The 21,339-nt window shown below is 39.5% G+C and overlaps 1 protein-coding gene across 7 annotated transcripts in view; it reads left to right on the forward strand.

Moving 5' to 3' along the window:
- Window positions 1-20,870, forward strand: part of XRCC4 (X-ray repair cross complementing 4) — a 433,707-nt gene extending 412,837 nt beyond the window's left edge. For 5 of the 7 annotated variants that reach the window (XM_007487355.3, XM_056824611.1, XM_007487350.3 and 2 more), the window contains one exon: window positions 20,307-20,870. In XM_007487355.3, coding sequence (XP_007487417.2) covers window positions 20,307-20,371 — 65 coding nt within the window. In that variant the 3' untranslated portion in view covers window positions 20,372-20,870. Of the gene's footprint in view, window positions 1-16,006; window positions 16,281-20,306 lie in introns of all 7 variants that reach the window. The other 2 variants (XR_008917883.1, XR_008917882.1) reach the window with 2 other exon arrangements.
- The last annotated feature ends 469 nt before the right edge of the window (window positions 20,871-21,339 follow it).

Genomic DNA, 21,339 nt, shown 5'->3' on the forward strand with positions numbered 1-21,339 from the left:
AAATGAGACCTTTAACAGCAAAATCTGTTATAAAAAAAATTTCCCCCAGTTTTTGGTTTTCCTTCTAATCTTGGTGACATTGGTTTTGTTTACAAAACCTTTTTAATTTGATAGACTCAAATTGTTCATTTTATATTTCATAATGTTCTCTATCTCTTGTTTGGTCAAAAATTCTTCCCTTCTCCATAGATCCAACGGGTTTACAATTCTATGTTCCCTTAAAAACTTACAGTATCACTCTTTATTTCTAAATCATATATCCAATTTGACTTTATCCTTGTATAGGATATGAAATATTGGTCTAGAACAAGTTTCTCCCATAATGTTTTCCAGTTTTCCCAGCAGTTTTTGTTAAATAGTGAGTTCTTGTCCCAAAATCTGGAACCCTAATCTATTCCTTTGGTCTACCCTTCTATTTCTGAACTGAGAATTCAAAAAGGGCTGAGGGCAATAGGGATTCCAGAGAGCAGCTATACACAGGATATTTGCATGATTTGACATGCCAGAGGTTGCAGGGAAGGTAATGGAAACTATAGAATCCCCAGATCCCCAGGATAGCACAAGGTTTGTCTATGGACCTAGCCATTGATTTACAGATGACAAAGCTGGGCCTTTTGTTGTTATGATATGGTAACAATATGAAGACAAATTATTTCCCTTTCTTAAAAAATAGTTCTGGGGCAGCTGGGTAGCTCAGTGGATTGAGAGCCAGGCCTAGAGATGGGAGGTCCTAGGTTCAAATTTGACCTCAGACACTTCCCAGTTGTGTGACTCTGGGCAAGTCACTTAACCCCATGGCCTAGCCCTTACCACTCTTCTGCCTTGGAACCAATACACAGTATTGACTCCCAAGACGGAAGGTGAGGGTTTTAAAAAAAATAGTTCTGACATGTAGGTGGGATATGAAATAAATTAATCTCTTTCAAAAGATGAATAATTCTACTTGAGCCACTGTCATTCAGATTTGTGACTAGAAACACTCTATATAATCTTTCTACACCTGTAGTCATTCTCCCATTCATCAAACACTTATGCACAGCATGATGTAGTAGAAAAAGGGCAGGATTTGTAATCCAGCTACCTACACTTGAACCCTAACTCTTCTACTTACTACTTTTGAGAACATGGGCAAATCACTTCACCTCTATTTCCTTATCTGTAAAGTGAATGGGTTGCATTAGCAATCTCTTTAAGTCCTTTCCCACTCTGGATCTAGATAGGAAAAATGATGAAAAAAAAGCATTGCTATATCCCAAAACATGAAAGACAATCTTATTTTATTCACTATAGCCGAATTGCTATGGCACAACAGTAAACTATTAGAAAAAGTAATGTGATATGAAAGAATAACACTGCATCCAGAATAAGATGTCTAAGTTCAAATCATGGCTGTTTTATCCTTATTCTATCCTTTCCAACATCTGTTCTGTTCTTGCCAAATAAGCCCAAGCAGTAGTTTTTTCCCTTCTTTTCCCCAATAGAGCTAAAAACCATTTTTGTTGCCTTCAGCATTATTGCCAGCTTCATTTCATTCTGATCACATACTACTGATATAGTGCTTATAAGACTATGTCATATTTTTAAATTTTGCCTCTCCTTTCATCTTCTATGCCTTTCTTTTTCTTTTTTCCTTTTTTATTTATAATATTTTTCCATAATTAGATGATTCAGGATCATCCCCACCCCACCACTTTTTCCTCCCCACTCCCAAAGCCAACAAGCAGTTCCACTGGGTTAGACATGTATCATTGTACAAAACCTATTTCCATGTTATTCATATTTGCAGTAAAGTGATCTTTTAACATCCAAACCCTAATCACAAAACACTAAACACAAAACCCTATTACACTACATGTTCGATCATATGTTTTTCTTCTTCTTTCTCTAGATGCAGATAGCATTCTTCCTCATAAATTCCTCTAGATTATCCTGGATTATTGCATTGCTGCTAGTAGAAAAGTCTATTACATTTGATTGTTCCACAGTGCATCAGTCTCTGTGTACAATGTTCTCCTGGTTCTGCTCCTTTCACTTGGCATCAATTCTTGGAGGTCCTTCCAGTTCACATGGAATTCCTCAGTTCATTATTCCTTTTAGTACAATAGTATTCCATCACCAACAGATATCAGAATTTGTCTACCCATTCCCCAATCGATGGACACCCCCTCATTTTCTAATTTTTTGCTACCACAAAGAGTGCAGCTATAAATATTTTTGTATAAGTCTTTTTCCTTATTGTCTCTTTGGGGTAAAAACCCAGCAGTGGTATGACTCTGTCAAAAGGTAGGCAATCTTTAAAAGCCCTTTGCACATAGTTCCAAATTGCCCTCTAGAATGGTTGTACCAATTCACAACTCTACCAGCAGTGTTTTAATGTCCCAATTTTGCCACATCCCTCTAACATTTATTACTTTCCTTTGCTGTCATATTAGCCAGTGTGCTAGGTGTAAGGTGGTATTTCATAACTGTTTTAATTTTATGCCTTTCTTTTTAAAAACTATATTGGTTGCTAAATTCCCTATGTATCTACATGTCATTAGATAAATTTCATTTTTGTTCCCCAACAAAATTATAGGGCATTGTTGGCAATATGCTCCAACTTTCTTAAATCTACCAGGAATCTTTCCATTGTCCTTTAGGTCACCTGCAAATTTGACACATCTGAAATCATTGTGGTTGGTGGATTTGCAGTCATATATCAGTAACAAAAGAATATCACAGGTTCAAAGAATGGGCTTTTGCAACAACAAGCATATTGCTGTCATGGATTATGCTAGGAATTTTCATAAATTTCAGGATAATAAATATGTTTATCAAAAGTTCAGCTTTTCTCAAACTATAATGCAATGCTTGTTAAGGCCTTGTCAGAATACACAAATTAGCTGACATGCATTTTATTCACTAAACCTTTCTCTCTCTCATTCTTGCACTTGTTCTCACTCTGTCATGTGTACTATTCTGCTGACATAATCAACTGAAACTAGATATAAAATGTAACAAATTTACATTTGTTCATTCTATATAAGTTTTTTTTTCTTTTTAGATTTACAAAATTCATCTGATTCCATGGGTTCTACTCAATTTAAATTCAATGAGTACAAAATATGGCCATATTTCACATTTCTGACTATACCCCTCTGCTTAACAACCAACTCTTGACATTCCTCCATAAAAAGGAGGGCATTTGGCCACCAGATTTAGAGAACAGGCTCTCATTCTGTTCAAATGTAATCCCAAGATAGGTGAATTTGTGAAGTTTTTCCTTGCTTATTTTATGACTACATATGATAAATTACTTAACTATTTAACATGTGCTGGTGATTTTGAACATAGTCTGACTCTTTTTGAGTAATGCTGAATCATACTGAGTGATTTACCCAGAGAAAGCTTGCTGAAAATAACTATAAACAAATGGACCAGACACTGAATTATCATGCTTTCACTATAAAAGATAGAAAATCAGAGATCAGATTTCTTACAAAAGAGAAACACAAGATGAACTATAGTTAGTTGTTCTCAACAAGAATCAGAGCATGTCTTGATCATAATGATTTATCCCAAATGCTAAAGTAATATTAATGTAGAATTTAAATAAGTAAATGTGAAGGTATGAGACCTTCCTCAACCAAGTGAAAACCACCTTTTATACTTTCGGAGGTAATTCCTAGGTAAGTTGCCTGATACTGTAAAAATAAATTTGGTGAATTATAAAATAAAATATTTAGATGAAAAAACTGTTCCAATATAGGTTCAAAACTGTTCAGATACTTTAACTCACCAATCAGTTTCAGATTGTTTGGTTACTTTTGATAGAGGTAATCAAAAGTATCTTCAGTGTGTAAAGATAATTTTAGGGTTGTGACTTATATCTAGATTTAATTGGTCGCCAAGGGAAATCTCAAATAAAATACTCAAGTCAGTCTGGAAATTTATGGTAATTTAATTAATATAGAGGGAAGGAATTTAAGGAGAAGGAGGGTAGAGGATATAGGATTTCTCCTGCCTGGCCTGTGCTAGTGGGAGTTTAAAATCCCCACCTCTAGGTCTCTGGAGAAGATTAGAAGCTTCTAAGAGGATAAAGTTGGAAAGTAAAGGAGGAAAACTCAGCCAGAAACTCACCACCAAACCAGACAATATCTTGTAACCAAGCTAAGATGCCAAAAGGTCCAGCACACTGCTATCAGCCAATTCTCTGCCGCCAAAGGTGCCAGAGAGAGGAAGTGTCCCAAATATATAGATTTTTCACCCTTGTGTCTCCTCCTCTAAATTTTCACATCTAATCACATCAAAGGCTTTTTTCCAGGACTGTCTATACTTTTAGTTCTCATCTTCTTTTGATTAGATTATATTTTTTAGAGTTACTTAAAATTTCTTTAAGTTCACCTTTTGTGAGTTACTTAACTTTTTTTGTAATTAATTTAACCTTTATAGTTACTTAACACCTGTTTGTATTAAGATCTTAAAATAGACTTAGCTTAAAGTTCTAGCTTCACTATAAGGTAAGAGTTAAGTACCTTCCTTGTTCAATCAGGAGATTACAACTTTATCTTCCCCTAAAGTAAGGTCTAAGTAGGGTTGAGTAATTTAAAGTTCCCAAGGCATTCCTGATTTTGTTAAACTAAGTATCTTCATTGTTACAATCAGGAAATAGCTAAATCCAATCTTCACAAGTGATTAAATGAATCTCAAATATGAACTTCCCTTCAGGGCCAGGCACAAGGATGCTAAAGAGAATCTTATTATAAAAATAAAGTATTTATCAAATATATATAATGATAAATAAAGGATTTCTAATTCTAAGGGATTCTAAATCTACCCAAATAAACTCCCAGATTCCACAAGGAACCACTTCTCCTGTGTTTCATAGGCTATACTAATCCTCCCTGATCTAATTAACCCAAATTTATACTATCTAAATAAAAACTACCACTATTATCCTTATGAATCTTAACTTAGCCTTCAAATTATAAAATAGCAAAGGCTAGCTGGTTGAGTCTCAACAAGAATGAAGTTAGAACTCTGAGTCTGTTAAGACTCAGGTCCAAACCAAAGACCAGGTTTTTCTTTGGTCTTCTCAGAGTTAAACAATCTATAAAATCACAGTAGATATTCAATAGTGTTTCCCAAGTTAGGAAAGGAAAACACTGAGCTCCTTCAGATCTTTCCCTGAGAGAGAGAAAGAGAGGGAGAGAGAGAGAGAGAGAGAGAGAGAGAGAGAGAGAGAGAGAGAGAGAGAGAGAGAGAGAGAGAGAGAGAGAGAGAGAGAGGCAAAGATGTTGCCTCCTCCAACCCTGAGAGTCTCTGGGAGTGTGTTTCTGCCAACTGCCAGAAAGAGAGTAATTGACATAGAAAAACAGTTATAATTGTCACATCTGAAATCAACACGCTTTCAGCTCTGATTCAAACTCCAGTTCTTTTATTAAGCCAGCCACTTCACTTCTTATCTCTAAACTAATAAAACAATACTTATTTTCTAATATCATCCTTATAATACTTAGAGAGCTTAGCTGGCTTTCCTCAGTCATATAACTAGTGTCAGAGGGGAGGCTTGAATTCAAATCCAGTTTTTTTTCTTCTATAACATGCTAGTTCTCTTTTTATTAATTTATTACACCTGAAAATAATCTTCAGGTAGGCCAAAACAGTATAAAGTCCAGAAGAGCTCCCCAAATATGAGTATAGATGGAACTAAATCATAATAATACATATGGGTACCCTTTTAGTTGAATTTTTTGTTGTACTTGATTCTCTTAGAGGGGGCAGGCAGTGTATTTGTGTGTGGGGAGAAAGAATATGGTTGGGGTGGGCAGAGAGAGAGAGAGGGAGGGAGAGAAAGAGAGGGAGAGGCAAAGAGAGAGAGGGAGAGAGAGAGAGAGACAGAGAGAGAGAGAGAGAGAGAGAGAGAGAGAGAGAGAGAGAGAGAGAGAGACAGAGACAGAGACAGAGACAGAGAGAGAGACAGAGAGAGAGAGAGAATGAGAATGCATATGCAATAGGCTTACTATCTATCAAGGTTATCCCTCCCTATTTCAACTCCTTTTTTTCCCCTGAAAATTATCAAATCTGTTCCTGGGACTCAATTGGCCTAGGGAACTAAGGCTCAAGCTGAGCCCCTCCTTTATACAACTTCTCGGTGACTTCCAGACATTGTGACCTGCCCTCTTGATTACCTAAAGGGAAGTTCCACCCATGTGGTGTCCAGGCCCTTCAGACTTGTAGATGTCTCAGGACAGAAGAAGCACCTCATTCTGCCCCACTGACCAGATGTGTTTCTAAATGGAAGGAAAGAGGCCCAATCTGCCCACATTAGGTTGTTGAATACCCTTTCTATTCTATGCTAAATGAACCTCCTTTTTCAAATTGTTGAATGACCAGTAAGTGTCTCATCTCATTCTAACATTGAACCTAAACTACAAGGAGACCAGCCCGAACCAGGCTTACCCTTTACAACACACAAAACTCAGATTTAACCATTTCTGTTGGCATTGTAAACAAATAGATTTATTGCTCACATGAACCTACTGGTGAATATGACAAGGGGAATCTCCCAGCTTTTCTGATCCTATTTGAAGACCCAACAAGAAAGCAAGGTATTAGAAAACAGTCTCTCTCACTAGTGAAGAACAATGAGGGAACCCATAACAGTTTCCAGAGATGATAGTTTTGTAGAAACAGTCTCTTACTGGTTTTTCCAAATGTGAGAGGAGCATCTATGAGCTATTACAGAACATCACTGGGACACTCACAGGTAGGAAATGAGGTCAAGCTGCCCTTTTGGAGATGGAAAGTGACATGATAAGTCTAATCATCAGTGCTTAATGAATGTGTGTGCTAGAGAGAATGAGGTGGCTGCTCTGATAATTTTGAGTAGGGAACCATCATTACATTGTTTAGAACTTTCTAACTTGTGAAATATGTACTTTCACAATATTATAAGGCAAAGATAAGTTTAGTAGGAAAATGAAGGTTTACAGAGGACAGAGGCATGAGACTAACAGGGAAAGATTCTGGGATGCTGCAGGGAGGAGTTAAGATGAAAACTCAGAGACTGCTGAGGCTGACTGTCTTTCTCTGGATTTGAACCTGGAGGGAGTAGATGCCGAGTCTTGAGGATTTGGCCCTATCCATATTGCTGTCTGTGTTGCTGTCCTTGTGCTATGTGTCCTGGAAGAAGATCTTGAGAGCCTGTCACTGTCCTGTATCAACATCAAGCTGTCAGTAAAGCAGAGGTCTGAGTCCATACAGACTTGGGATCTTTTCCCTGGATCCCTACCTGATCTGTTATAGACCAGTGTCTCTAGAAATAACCAAAAGAGGATTTTAGTGCAGGATAAATAGAACAGGGCCTGGGGTTTTACAGCTTAGCTAGGACAGGGAGATAAGAGTAGGAAAACTACTCTCTGAAGATCCTTCATGAGAAGGCTTTAGATTCTGGGGTACTTAGCTAGTAAAATTAGTGTCAGGGATTTCCCCCTTTTCCCTCTTAAGCTCTCCCTTTGGAAATAAAATACACTTTCCATTTACTGTGACTTTGGTTATCTGTGTCTCAGACCAGGCTCTGCCTGGGTGGCCCATAGTGTAGAAACCTTGATTCTGGCCCAAAGTAATTCAGTTAATACCATCTAATTCCATCTCACAAATACCCCTAAAAAAACATATATTGCTTAATTTTGGAGACCAAAGGCCTTCCCAAAATGTCACACTGTTATAGAAATCCTTAGGGAAACAGTTACTAGTGAATACTTTTGGAGGATATATATATCAGCATGTAGTATATGTGCTTTTGTATACACATATTTAGTTTTATGTGTTCACTTCACAAGGAACATCATTTCTCCATAGATACATTATCTCTGATAGCTGTATGTATGTACATATGCCGACATATGCAAAAGGAAGCAAAGAATCTCAGGGATGGAAAAGACCACACTGGCCAATGAGTCCAACTCATAACTATAGCAGGATTGCCCTCTATAACATCCCTAAAAAATGATCATTCCATTGTCTCTTCAGTAGCTCTGGCAACAAGTAAAAAAAGAGGAAAAAATGGGAGGAAGGGGGCTCAGTAGTATCAAATGTCAAACTGTATTATGAAAGTGGCAAATAGATATAGAGACATGAAACAGTAATCAGAGAAACCATTTGGATTTGGTTAATAAATGTTTGTTGGCTTGTACTGGATTGGGGAAGGGGTAAATCTAGGAAATACAATCCTGTCAACCTTATGGACAATAGGCATGACCTTACAATCAAATTATGTCCACTATAAAATTATAGTTCCTTCATTATTATTGTCTTTGTTACTCAGAAGAGAACACAGAAAATGTCTCTTGTGAACATTGTATTAGGGATGTTATGGATTGGCTAATTATGCAATACTTGGAGCAGTAAAATTGTAGATAATTCAAATCAGCACAGAGAATACTCAGGAAATCCATCCATTCATCAAATGATTGATAATTATGGTTTCTTCAAGTATGTTTCACAATTTAGTCTCTTCATTTTTCACTCTATTTGCCCCTCTTCAGGTCTTTAATATTGTGTTCAAAAGTTGGGAAACATAGTTCCACTATGGCATCACCAGCCTTGTGGGATAAAGTCTGCCAAGACATAAAGTCCATTTCATGTTTCTTTGTTCAGTGTGACCCAAACAGTAAGATAATTATGTCAGTTTGGCAACTATAGACCCAATTTATTTTCCCTCTTAGTGGGAGCTGAAGTACTTCATCAGCTCTTTTTGATTTTTTTTTTGTCTCTATACATCTAGCCAAAAATAAAAGCAATAAGATGATCTACTTATTCCATGTGTAAGGATGTTAAAAAAATATGTGTGTGTGTGTGTTTATGTAAGAGATGATGGCCTATGATAAATAGTGGAGTTTAGAGTTGGCATCCGTCTCAAGATCACTTTGAACATATGGATCCTTATAATTTACTATGGCTGCTAGGTTCCAGAACTAGTATCTTTGTCATGGACCATGTTTCTGCAGATGATAAAGCAACATAATTAATCCTATATTTCATCCCCCATTTTGACTTGGCCTCATGTAGAGCTCAATTGGCAACTCTGGCCTTTCTTCTTTTCCTGAGAATCATCCTCAGAAAATATTTGTTTCTTCTATGTCATTCAGAGCTACCCATTTGAAAAAAACTGATAGAATGTAAGCTCCTTCAAAGTAGGAACTATCATTTTTGTATTTGTATCCTCATCACCTAGTATATTATAGTGTCTGTCACATAATAGACACTTAAATGCTTATTGATAAACTTTTTGAATTATTGAATACAAAAGGACTAAATACGCCAATATATTTATATATACATTTGTATGTATGCATATTTTTTTACTTAGATGAAAAAGTCTATCTTTACAAAGTGAACCAGTAAAAGCAAACACTACTTGAAAAGATGAAGACAATTTAACTAATAGCTAGTTAAAAGGCAAGTTAATCATTCATCATAGCATTATAGAGAAACTTCCCCAGGATAAGCCCTTTCTCTCCACAAATCTTGTCTTTGATCTGTACTATTCATAGTTAATTAGATGGTGGCAACATAATTCTGATTACAGGTTTCAAAATTTTCTATGCATAGTGAAAGCAAGTTAGTACAACAAAGAAATCTCAGCAATTATGCTACTTAACATTAAGCTATCTTTTGCATTCATTTTCGTTGTCCAAGTTTTTATTAATAATAATAACTCACACCTTTAAGTTACACACAGTACTTTCCTGACAACAACTCTTTTGGATAAAATTTCATGGCAGTTAGGTGGCACAGTGGGTAGAGCACTGGGCCCAGAGCCAGGAAGACCTGAGTTTGAAACCAGTTTCAGCTTACTATCTGTGTGACCCTGGGCAAGTCACTTAACGTTTGTGTGCCAGTTTCCTCAACTATAAAATGGGGATAATAATAGGATCTACTTTTCAGGGTTGTTGTGAGAATTAAACAAGAGATATTTGTACAGTTCTTAGAATACTGCCTGACACATAGTAGGTGCTATATAAGTGCTAGGTATTATTATTATTATTAGGAATTATCTGTTTTATGGTACCTGATGGTCAGTTTTATGGGAACTTATGCTCAGAGTAGTAAAGAGATTGATTTGCTCGTTGCCACACAGTTACTGTCTAGAGCAATATTTAAGTCTAGGTCTCTTGATGACCAAATCCAGAACCGATTCTAATGACAACAGCATGCTAATTCATTGTCACACATCCAATTTCGATTCAACAAAAATTACATACTATTTGGAAAGCACTGTATTTTATGCTGGAGATACAAAAATATAATAAAGCAATCCCTGCCCTCAAGCATCTTATATCTTACTGAAGGAATGCAACACTTGTACAGTTGATCTCACCAGAGTTGAGGCTTAAAGCAACATAAGAATTGCAAAACCCAGACTTGAGGAGGGAGGGCAGCTGGGTTCTACAGTGGATAGAGCACGGGGTTTGGAATCAGAAAGACTCATCTTCATGAGTTCAAACTCAGCCTCAGATACTTACTATCTTTGTAATGCTGAACAAGTCACTTAACCTTGTTATCCTCAGTTTCCTCATTTATAAAATAAGTTGGAGAAGGAAATGGCCAACCACTCCAGTATCTTTGCCAAGAAAACCCCAAATGGGGTCATGAAGAGACTGAAATGACTATGACTCAAGGATTGAAGGGAAGGGGGGCAGCTTTTAGGTCTCTAAAAAGTAAGAAAGGAGCTTTCAGGAAAAAAAAAAGAACTGTGAACTATTCCTTTACCTTCAGAATCCTTAGGTGCGTGCTGGCTCACTACAGTTTTAGTACAGGCTTAAACCCACTCCCAGAGGCCATGGAGGTTGCAAGGGAAAGTACTCCCACAGTTTGGAGGGTGAGTTTTTTAAATAACTGCCAATGCTCTTTCCTTTGCAGGAAATCCCTTTTGTAAAAGCAAATGGACTTCCTTTGTTTGATGGTTAAGAGAAAGTATTGAGTAAAGTCTGAGCAATAGTACTAGATATCCAAGGCCCTTAGAGTTACTCCTATAATCTGGATGAGGAGGGCATGAGTTTAGGCATTGCACTAAGCACCTCACTTATCTCACAACAGCCCTATGAAGTAAGTGCTCTTATTATCCTTATTTTACAATTGAGGAAATTAAGACAGATTAGGTGACTTTTTCAGGGTTACCCAGAAAGGACTCAGGCCCAAGGATCTATCCAGAGCCCTCTAAGGACTACAGTCCTACCTGTTAGGGCAAGTGCAAATTCATAATGAAGCCTCGGGGGAGACACAGCTATGATACTATAGTACAGATCTGATGAATGAAAAAAGGCAGTTATTAAGTGATTTTTAAAGCAAGGCAGCACCGAAGGGAGAGAACACCCTTGGATGGTGCTAGAGATCACGCTGTTCATACAGGTTAGAGTTGGGACTTCAACCTAGGAAAGAACCCAGGGAGAGAACAAGGGTGTTCTCAAATTCATAGCCCCTGTCCAGAACTAGGTTAAGATGTAATTGGGAGATGTTTAACTAAATAAATAAAAATATAGGATAATATAATGCTTATTTGTGATTTTCCAAGCATTATTCAACCCATAGCAATCCCTTTCTGTTCCAGTTTGATGCCTCTGCAATAGACAATTCTCTAAGATGGAAAATTTGCAGGAAAGATGCAGGACAGCATTGGCAGAGGCACTTTCCTCACCCAAGAATTTCATTTTCCAGTGAAATCACGAGTCCAGTTCCTGTCCCCATCCCCAATTGTTTCTTATGTGCTAAGCATGCTCGATGCAAGCAGAAAAGGGAGCACACACTCTCCCAGTGGTCCAGAGGCCTGGTGTTCAGAGGAGAGAAAAGGTAAATGTACAAACACCTTCTTTAGTATCATTCCAAGTGATTCTGACATGGAGCTGTTTAATGGTGAGGAGGACAGGTAGGTAACTAAAGCCTTTCCAGTCTGCAGTCGCTGTGGCTGCCCAGGAGGCACAGGCTGCAGGAGCTCTGTCTCTTCTGGGCTTGGTTGCTCCCCTGAATGAAGGCCACATCTCCTCAGGAGGCTTTTGGACCCTTGATTCCAGGACTAAGGAGGAATGCTCACTCCCTCCCCTTATCAGGGGATACAGCAAGGCCTGGGACCATGGTACTGTTGCTGGGAATTATGTACAGTGAGGAAGGCGAACCTTGGATAAAGACCTCAAATGAAGTTCAATACCTTCAGTGAAAACACTGGTTACTCCTTAAATAGATAGATTGCTCATAGTGTAACTTAAATCTTTACAACTAATGGGAGATCATTATGCCTACCCACAATCCACCCAGTCATTTCCGGTGTTTTAAAAAACTCATTACAATGGTCAATAAGGTGGTTTAGTAAATTGAGAGTCAGGCCTGGAGATGGGAGGTCCTGTGTTCAAATTTGACCTCAGATACTTCCTAGCTGTGCAATCCTGAGCAAATCCCTTAACTCCCTTAACACTCATTTACTTTGGCACTGATACACAATATTGATTCTAAGATGGAAAGTAAAGGGTAAAAAAAAAACCCTCAGTGTAATGTAACTTGTATAAACCCATGAGGTCTACAGATCCCAAATTTTGAATCAAATGCAACTTGCCTCTCATTTGTATTTTGTTGTTCTCCAGTCAGATAGAATTATAAAGATAACATTGCTTGAATCACAACCCAATAGATTAGGACTCATTTTTGCTGACCATTTTATGCATCACTTGAAATTCTTTCTCAGGGGCAGCTAGGTAGCTCAGTGGATTGAGAAATGGGATTAGAAATGGGAGGTTCTTTCAAATCTAGAGTCAGATACCCTGAGCAAGTCACTTTGTTGTGGGGTGCAGAGGTGTACCGCTGGGGTTCAGGAAGGGTACCTTTTGCAAGAATGCAAGACTACGAAACTTAACTTAAAAGTAAAGAGAGATTTATTAGAAATGTTGAATTTTTGGCAAGGAGACAGCATGAGTGGAACAACCTGGGAGGTTGCTCTCCGAATGCCTCAGTTCTGGGGTTTTTATATTCTTTTACAGCAACCCCTGGGGCAAGGGGTTTTGGAGGAGGCATGGGGGTGGTTCTCCTGATTTGGAGGACAGATGGATGAGGTGTATCTTTGTCCATCTCAAATCAATGGGACAATCAAAGGAGGATAATCCTCTCAGGGTCAGATGTTTTGGGTTGGGAGTCAGAGGGTGTAAGGGAGCAGAGGAATTTCCCTGATAATAGTTTGTCTGAGTTTCTGGGGGTACAATGCCCCTAACAACTTAACCCCCATTGCCCAGCCCTCATTTCTCTTCCACCTTAGAACTGTATTGACACAGTATTGATTCTAAGATGGAAGGTAAGGATTTGTTTGTTTTTTTAAGTGGTTTCTCAAGATTCAGTTAGATAGATTTCCAATACTTTGTTTACAAATTCTTCTGCACCTTCTGTAGACAAAGATTTCCATATTCCCCCTTTCTGCTTCAAACTATATGGCCCAGTTGCATATTTTGTGAAATAGTTGTGTAATTTGAATTATTATCAATAAATGTAAATTTTTTTTCCTAGACCAGAGAATGAGGTGAGCAAGATGGAGGCAGGAGAGAAGGAAGAAGCTCTAAAGGGCTGCTTTGTGGAGTCATCCTAAATTTATTTTGTTAGGGTCCGGGTTGTCGCCCACCACCAAGGAAGACCAGTAGACAACCCTAATAATTTGTGAACTAGCAGAGTGGGCTATACATTTTTCTTTCATTTAGTGTCATGGAATCAGAGAGTAGCAAGGCTGACGTTAGCACCCTCAACCCCTCCAGTTTCAAACTAGTTTCTCATTATCTTTTCATGACTAGCAATTGTCCTTGGCTGTTTCATTTCAGCTGCTTTTTTACAACTGTTTCTGTGTCTTTCCCTCCTTCTTAAGCAAGGAGCTTCCTGAGTATAGGGACTGCTTTTTGCTTTTGTGTCTCTAGCATTTAGCATGATGCCTGGCACATAATAGGTGCCTAATAAATACCAGCTTTAGGTCTTATAATGGGAAGCCTTTTGCCTCAAGACTTTGATCATATCTGTCATGTGGAAAACGAAATATATTGAATAATTGTTTTTATCAATTCATTTTAGAAACCTATACAATTGTGTAGGTTGAAGGTAGCTACCAGAAGCAGCTTCAGGTTGTTGTCACAGGCTTGAAGCCTTTTGTCTTATTTCCTTGAGAGTCACTTTAGGATCATAGATCTATACCCTGCAAGGACCTTATAGGCCTACACCTCTCGCTTTACAGATGAGAAAAATGAAACCCAGGCAAGGTGAGGGGTTTGCCCAAGTTCACACAGGTCACAAGTGTCAAAGGTACGCTTTGGGTTCTTGTCACCCGACTTCAGAACCAGAAGTCCTTCCATAGGAATATACTGCATTTTCTTTATTAAAATAAAATAAGAAATTTTTAAAATAAGAAAAGAGCTTCTAAGACTTTCTTGCTGAAATGATTGGATTCTTTGGGGGAAGAGCTGGGCAGCAGAAAGAAATCAACTTTAAAGTTATTAGAGATTATTAAAATGTTTTTAGTGTTACATTTTCTAAGTTGATAATAAAAAGTCATACATTTAATTATATATATTTTTTTCTTTTTGGTCTGTGCTATATCATTGTGTCTTCCTCTTATGTGGCCTGTATTTAAATATTTAATTGCATAGTCCTAGAAGGATGTCTGTGTTGATTCTGTTCATTTTTACACTCCTGGAGAATAGTGTCTGTTTCCCTTACCTCACATTAACTCCAAATGTGGCATTATACCAAGGATTATCCCTGTGAGGGTAATAGTGATAGTGTGTGGCTTACTTTGGGGGGCAAGTCTGAGCCAGCCTCACTCCTGGGTAAGGCGTCTGGGGGTCCTAGACCCCAGGAGAGCGCCAAAATGACTTTTCATTAACTTCCTGAAAGGCACAAAGGAGCCCTAGACACCCTTCCTTGTTCACATCAAGGAAGTCCTTTGGCAAATCTCTGTTATCAGTATATACAACCACAGTAACTGGATTCCTGTTATCTCTGAAGCAGGAGACAAGGCTATATCCTGGGGGTAGGCTCACCCACAAGCTCTTCCTGTGTGGAACTGAGGTGCCATTGTTGTCCAATTAATACTAATAATAACAACTAATAATAATAATTTTTTTACTCTTTTCTTCTGTCTTGGATTTGATACCCTGTATCAATTGTACTCTGTATTAATTCCAAGCCAGATTTGAACCCAGGATCTCCCATCTGTAGGCCTGGCCCTGTCCATTGAGCTGCCTAGATACTCAAATAATAACAGCTTCTTACTATTATTTTTTTCTTCTCCCCTGGCACTTCATCATGAATGGAGGTCATGCTAGGTCCTTGAAGACTATGCCAGCAAAGTTGAAACTCTGGCTGTTCTCACTCATCTGGAAAGGCTAGAACACAGACCAAGAGACGGACTGCACTTCCAGTGTCACTGGAGCAGCCTCGCTCAATGTGGAAAAGGCTCATCACCAAGTTAACTTCAGAGTGATGATTTTTTTTAGGCCACAATAGTTCTATTAGATTTTCTACTGGATTTTAAGAGGGGTTGCACTCTATGTCAGTGGTGTCTTATACCACATGGACCCTCTGGTCAGGGCAGGGTCATAGAAAAGGACCTCTTCCCTCTTCCTCACACCTTCAAACCCCATATTCCAGCCCTGGACCCTCTATTTTCCAAGGCAAAATCAGGATAAACGAGTGAAAAAGTATGAGTAGTGGAAGAAAAAAAATCTATTTTCCTGGGGCTTGACAAATTTATGTAGGCACAGAAGTCTGTCCATTGCTATAGGAGTTGTAGTTATCACAACCTGAATTTGAATCAAGATAGTAAATTAAGTTACGTATTTCCCACCGTGAAACCTGGGATAATGATATTTTAGCCCTGACTAGGCTACCTCGAGCCTGGTTTTCCTTTACGTTAATGCCATATAATCAATAGCTTAACATTTGATAACTAGAAACAGGGAGAAAGCAGAGCTAAGCTTATTTGGTTTCTGTTTTCTCCACAAAGGAGAATGACCTTTACATTGGAATCGAGGAAACAAAAATAACCAACAGGGAGTTGATACCCAAGATAATTAAGGTGATAGTAAGAGTGCCCCACTGCCTTTGAAGAAATCATCAGATGAACAGCATCCTCAGGTCCTTAAGAATCCGACAGATGAAATTACAAAGCTACTCACTCTGAGTAATATTTGAAAGATGTTGGAAATATCACAAGAGGCACATGGACAAGTATTGTCCAGTTTTTTTAAATGGAAAACAGCAGAGTGTGTCCACAGTGGGTGAGTAAGCTTATTTTGGATTCCTATGAAAATTCTAGAAAGGATCATTGAAGAAATCAAACAATTAGAAAAGGAATTAGTCCTTGCAAAGAGCCAGCCTGGCTTCATCAACAGAAGTAATTGTCAAAGTAAAATAATTTCTTTTTTTGGCAAGATAATCAAATTACTAGTTAGTGGGGATTCTATGGCTATAGTTTAAGAAGATTTTGGCCAAGCTGTTCATAAAGTACATCATACTCTCCTTGTGGAGAAGATAGTTAAGAATTTGATGAGGTGTCAGCAAATTATGGCCCAATAGCCAAATCCTCCCTATGCTTTTTATATAGCTGACAAGTTAAAAATGGGGTTTAACTTTTACATTTTAATCCAATAAAAATTTTATTTAAAAAAAAACTCTTACTTTCTGACTTAGTAGCAACTCTAAGATAGATGGGTAAAGACTAGACAAGCAGGACTAAGTGAATTGCTCAAGTTCATACAGCTTGGAAGTGTTAGAAGAGATTAGATTTGAACCCAGGCCCTCCCAACTCCAGGTCTGGCACTCTATCCACTGTGTCAACCAGGTCCCCAAAAACGTTATTTTAAAATGTAAAAAAGAAATTAACTTGCCAACTATACAATTTAGCTTGCTAAACTATGGCCCATGAGGCAAATATAACCCATGGCCTGTTTTAGACCATAGTTTGCCAAGCTCTGAATTAAATTATAATCCAATCAGATGGATACAGAAATTGGATGCGTGTCCAGACTTTAGGAAGTTGCTGTTTCATGTCAGTGTGGCAGGAGGTCTCCACAGGCACCTCTACTTGGCTGTAGCCATGTGACATGGTCATCTTTGCCTTAGGTAAAGGCATAGATGGTATCCTCATCCAGTTTGTAGATGACACACAACTCAAAGTGATAGCTAACAAAGTGGATGATAGGATAAGGCCCCAAGGGGATCACGACAGATTAGCGTACTGAACTGAATCTAATAAAATGAAATTAAGTAAGGGCAAATAAAAAGCCTTGAGCTTAGGTACCAGAAATTAACTTCATGATTATACGATGGGGAAGACAAGAAAAAGAGCAGTTTTGTCCAAAAATATTTTTAGAGGGCTGCCCACTAAATATGAATGGGCATGTTGAATGGCAGCCAGGAATGATAACCCGAAAATTTAATCTTGTCAGAAGATGGGCACCACTTCCAGAAGTCAGGGTGGTCCCACATTCCTCCACCCTTGTTAGACTCCGTCTTGAATATTGTGTTCTGTTCTGGGGACTCCCCGGTTTAAGAAGCATGATATGAGGATTAGCTGAAAATAGTGGTTATGTCTAGTCTTAAAAAAAGACTCAAGGAAGCTAGTTAGCTAGTCTGCTAGTGGTAGAGCACTGAGCCTGGAGTCAGGAAGGCCCACGTTCAGATCCAGCCTCAGACACTTACTAGCAGGGTGACCCTGGGCAAATCACTTGACCTCTGTTTGCCACAGTTTCCTCATCTACAAAATGATCCTCCCTCCCAGAATCATTTTGATGGTAAATTGAGATAATGAGAATAAAGCACTTAGCAACCATGCCAGGCACAAGGGCTAACTTATGATTCTGGTTATTATGTGATAACTCTCTTCAAGTCCTCATGTGAAGGAAGGATTAGGCTTGTTGTTTGTCTCCTGAAGGCGGAACCAGGAGCCCTGGGTAGAAGCTGCATTCAGAAGATGGGCCCCAAAGTAGCTCCTGAAGGGGGAACCAGGAGCCCTGGGTAGAAGCTGCATTCAGAAGATGGGCCCCAAAGTAGCTCCTGAAGGCGGAACCAGGAGCCCTGGGTAGAAGCTGCTTTCAGTAGATGGGCCCCAAAGTAGCTCCTGAAGGCAGAACTAGGAGCCCTGGGTAGAAGCTGCTTTCAGTAGATGGGCCCCAAAGTAGCTCCTGAAGGCGGAACCAGGAGCCCTGGGTAGAAGCTGCTTTCAGTAGATGGGCCCCAAAGTAGCTCCTGAAGGCAGAACTAGGAGCCCTGGGTAGAAGCTGCATTCAGAAGATGGGCCCCAAAGCAGCTCCTGAAGGGGGAACCAGGAGCCCTGGGTAGAAGCTGCATTCAGAAGATGGGCCCCAAAGTAGCTCCTGAAGGCGGAACCAGGAGCCCTGGGTAGAAGCTGCTTTCAGTAGATGGGCCCCAAAGTAGCTCCTGAAGGCAGAACTAGGAGCCCTGGGTAGAAGCTGCATTCAGAAGATGGGCCCCAAAGCAGCTCCTGAAGGGGGAACCAGGAGCCCTGGGTAGAAGCTGCATTCAGAAGATGGGCCCCAAAGTAGCTCCTGAAGGCGGAACCAGGAGCCCTGGGTAGAAGCTGCTTTCAGTAGATGGGCCCCAAAGTAGCTCCTGAAGGGGGAACCAGGAGCCCTGGGTAGAAGCTGCATTCAGTAGATGGGCCCCAAAGCAGCTCCTGAAGGGGGAACCAGGAGCCCTGGGTAGAAGCTGCATTCAGAAGATGGGCCCCAAAGCAGCTCCTGAAGGGGGAACCAGGAGCCCTGGGTAGAAGCTGCTTTCAGTAGATGGGCCCCAAAGTAGCTCCTGAAGGGGGAACCAGGAGCCCTGGGTAGAAGCTGCTTTCAGTAGATGGGCCCCAAAGTAGCTCCTGAAGGGGGAACCAGGAGCCCTGGGTAGAAGCTGCATTCAGAAGATGGGCCCCAAAATAGAATGGGCTTCCCCAAAGGCATTGTATTCTCCCTGCCAGGAGGTCTTCAAGCAGAGGCCAGACCAGTTTTTGTCATCATTTTACAACAGAGACTCTTTTGGTGAATGAGTAGGACTGGATGGCAACTGAGGCCCCTTCCCCCTCTGAAATTCTGTCATTCTCCATAACAGAAGGAAGCACCAAGACTACAGCTATGGGCCGGCCTGAGAGTGGAATGTTTGTCGATTTGAGGTTATGTATCATAGCACTGGGAGTCCTCCCATATTCACACAATTGATGAAAGGCTTAAGAATCTTGCTCCCATCTTAAGCTGAAAAAGAACCCAGGACAGCTGTGATGCTTCTCTTCTGCCTTGACAGTACATGTGGGTCTTCATGTTGGCTTTGCATGTGTAATAGCTTTAGAAGAGGAAAAAAAAAACAGTTAGAGCAGCAGTTCTCAACCTGTGGGTCGCGACCCCAGCGGGGGTCGAACACCAAAACACAGGGGTTGCCTAAAGCCATCGGAAAATACATATTTCCAATGGCTTTAGCTGCTGAGAAATTGCGCTACTTTACAGCAAGATCTCGGAAAGAACGGGGACCCTGCTGCCCGCACATTGTACTAATATTAGTTACCTGTCAGCAGCCCTCCCCCTATGAGGGGTGATGGATTTACCCTGTTTCCTGGAGACCGGACTCAAACAAAGGCCCAGAGAGAGCACCCGGGCGCTGGCTCCTGAGGAGTTAAGAATGAGTCCTGAAGCAGATAACTCCTGGAGCAGATAACGGAGCCGAGTAACCCCAGCAAAGTGAAGCCTCAGCTCGAGCTGGAGGGAGATGACAGGAAGAAGAAAGCAGTGTCTGCAGACCCCCTCCCCAGGCAGGACTTACCTCCCTCCCCAGCGCTCAGGCTGCCTCCTGCTGGATTAATATTTCTCAACATATAATTAAATATTGTTTTTGTGATTAATCACTATGTTTAAATTATTTTTGATTTGAAGCAATGAGAATACATAATGCATATCAGATATTTACATTCTGAATCATAACTGTAACAAAATTACAGTTTTGAAGTAGCCACCAAAATAATTTTTTGGTTTGGGGTCACCGCAACATCAGGAACTGAATTGTGGGGTCACGGCATTAGAAAGGTTGAGAACCACTGAGTTAGAGGTTTGAATAAGTAAATAACCATTCTGTGTTTCCCTCACCTTGCTTTACTCTTGGCATCCTATGTAGAAAACTCTTCTGAACTCTTCCCCAAGCCTGAGAAACCAACAGAAATTTTCCTTATTTTCATTTGTGAACCCTCTGGATGCTTGTTTCCCTGACTCTTAATCTGAAAAATAATTATTTTATTTTGTTTTATTTTTTAGACCTGAGCCTTCACCACTTCAGTCATCAAGCAAAGAATCCATCTCATCTGAAAATCTGTCGCTAGAAACCTTAAAAAACAGTAGTCCAGAAGACCTTTTTGAAGATATATGACTGTCTCCCCAAAATGCTTTGATGATATTTGACTATAATCTTTATTCATTTTTTAAAAATCTTAAACTTGAGGAGTAAAGTTCCAACTTGACAGTGGCTATTACACCTTATAATGTAATTATACATGCAGCATTGAAACAATTGTGCAGAATGGATTACACATGAATCAGATATGATTTCCTGACAGTAGCTCATTATTCAAAGCTTTTCCCGCCCCCACTTCTATAATTACATCAAATCTCAAAGTCTTCTCTCCGAAAACCTGCATCTGTTTTCTCCAGCACACATATGCTCTGTATGCAGTCTGTCTAGCGCAGTGTGGAAGATAGCTTTAGAAATAGCCTTAAGAGTCTAGCCTTAACATTTAACTTCTGATTTTTCCTCTCGATAGTCTGAAGGATAAATAGAAATGTCTGTTTGTTTTTAATTGAGGGAATAAAACATGATCGATATACCTGTTGTCCGTATGTGGTTCTATATCCAAAGAATTTAATAATAAAATTTCTGATCCTTTAAAGAATAAATGTGCTTTGAGGAATGCAGTATTTAAAACATGTCACTCCTTTTCTCTAGAGCCAAGATTAGAAAAAAGCACCCAAGGAGAGGAAGGTGCTACCTTTTATATTGCTTAATGGAAAGAGGCAAATCTCTCAGGGTTTAGGTGGCAAAGGTCCCAGATGCCCTTCTGGAATTCCCAATGCCAAAATAATCCTACGCGTACAAGCAAAATGAGCCCATTTCCTCAAAGAAATTCATTGAAAGAGTGAGAGTTCATCGAAGGACGTATTTATGTGATGCAAAGAAATAAGTACTTCAGTAAGCTAAAGTATCTGCTTTGCTCTGCTAAATTATACACACAGTAAAAACTCACTGTAGCATTGAGGTCAAGGAACATAGTGGACAGCCACACAATTGACTTCA

The sequence above is a fragment of the Monodelphis domestica genome, chromosome 3 (genome assembly GCF_027887165.1).
Source record: "Monodelphis domestica isolate mMonDom1 chromosome 3, mMonDom1.pri, whole genome shotgun sequence".
NCBI classification, from domain to species: Eukaryota; Metazoa; Chordata; class Mammalia; order Didelphimorphia; family Didelphidae; genus Monodelphis; species Monodelphis domestica.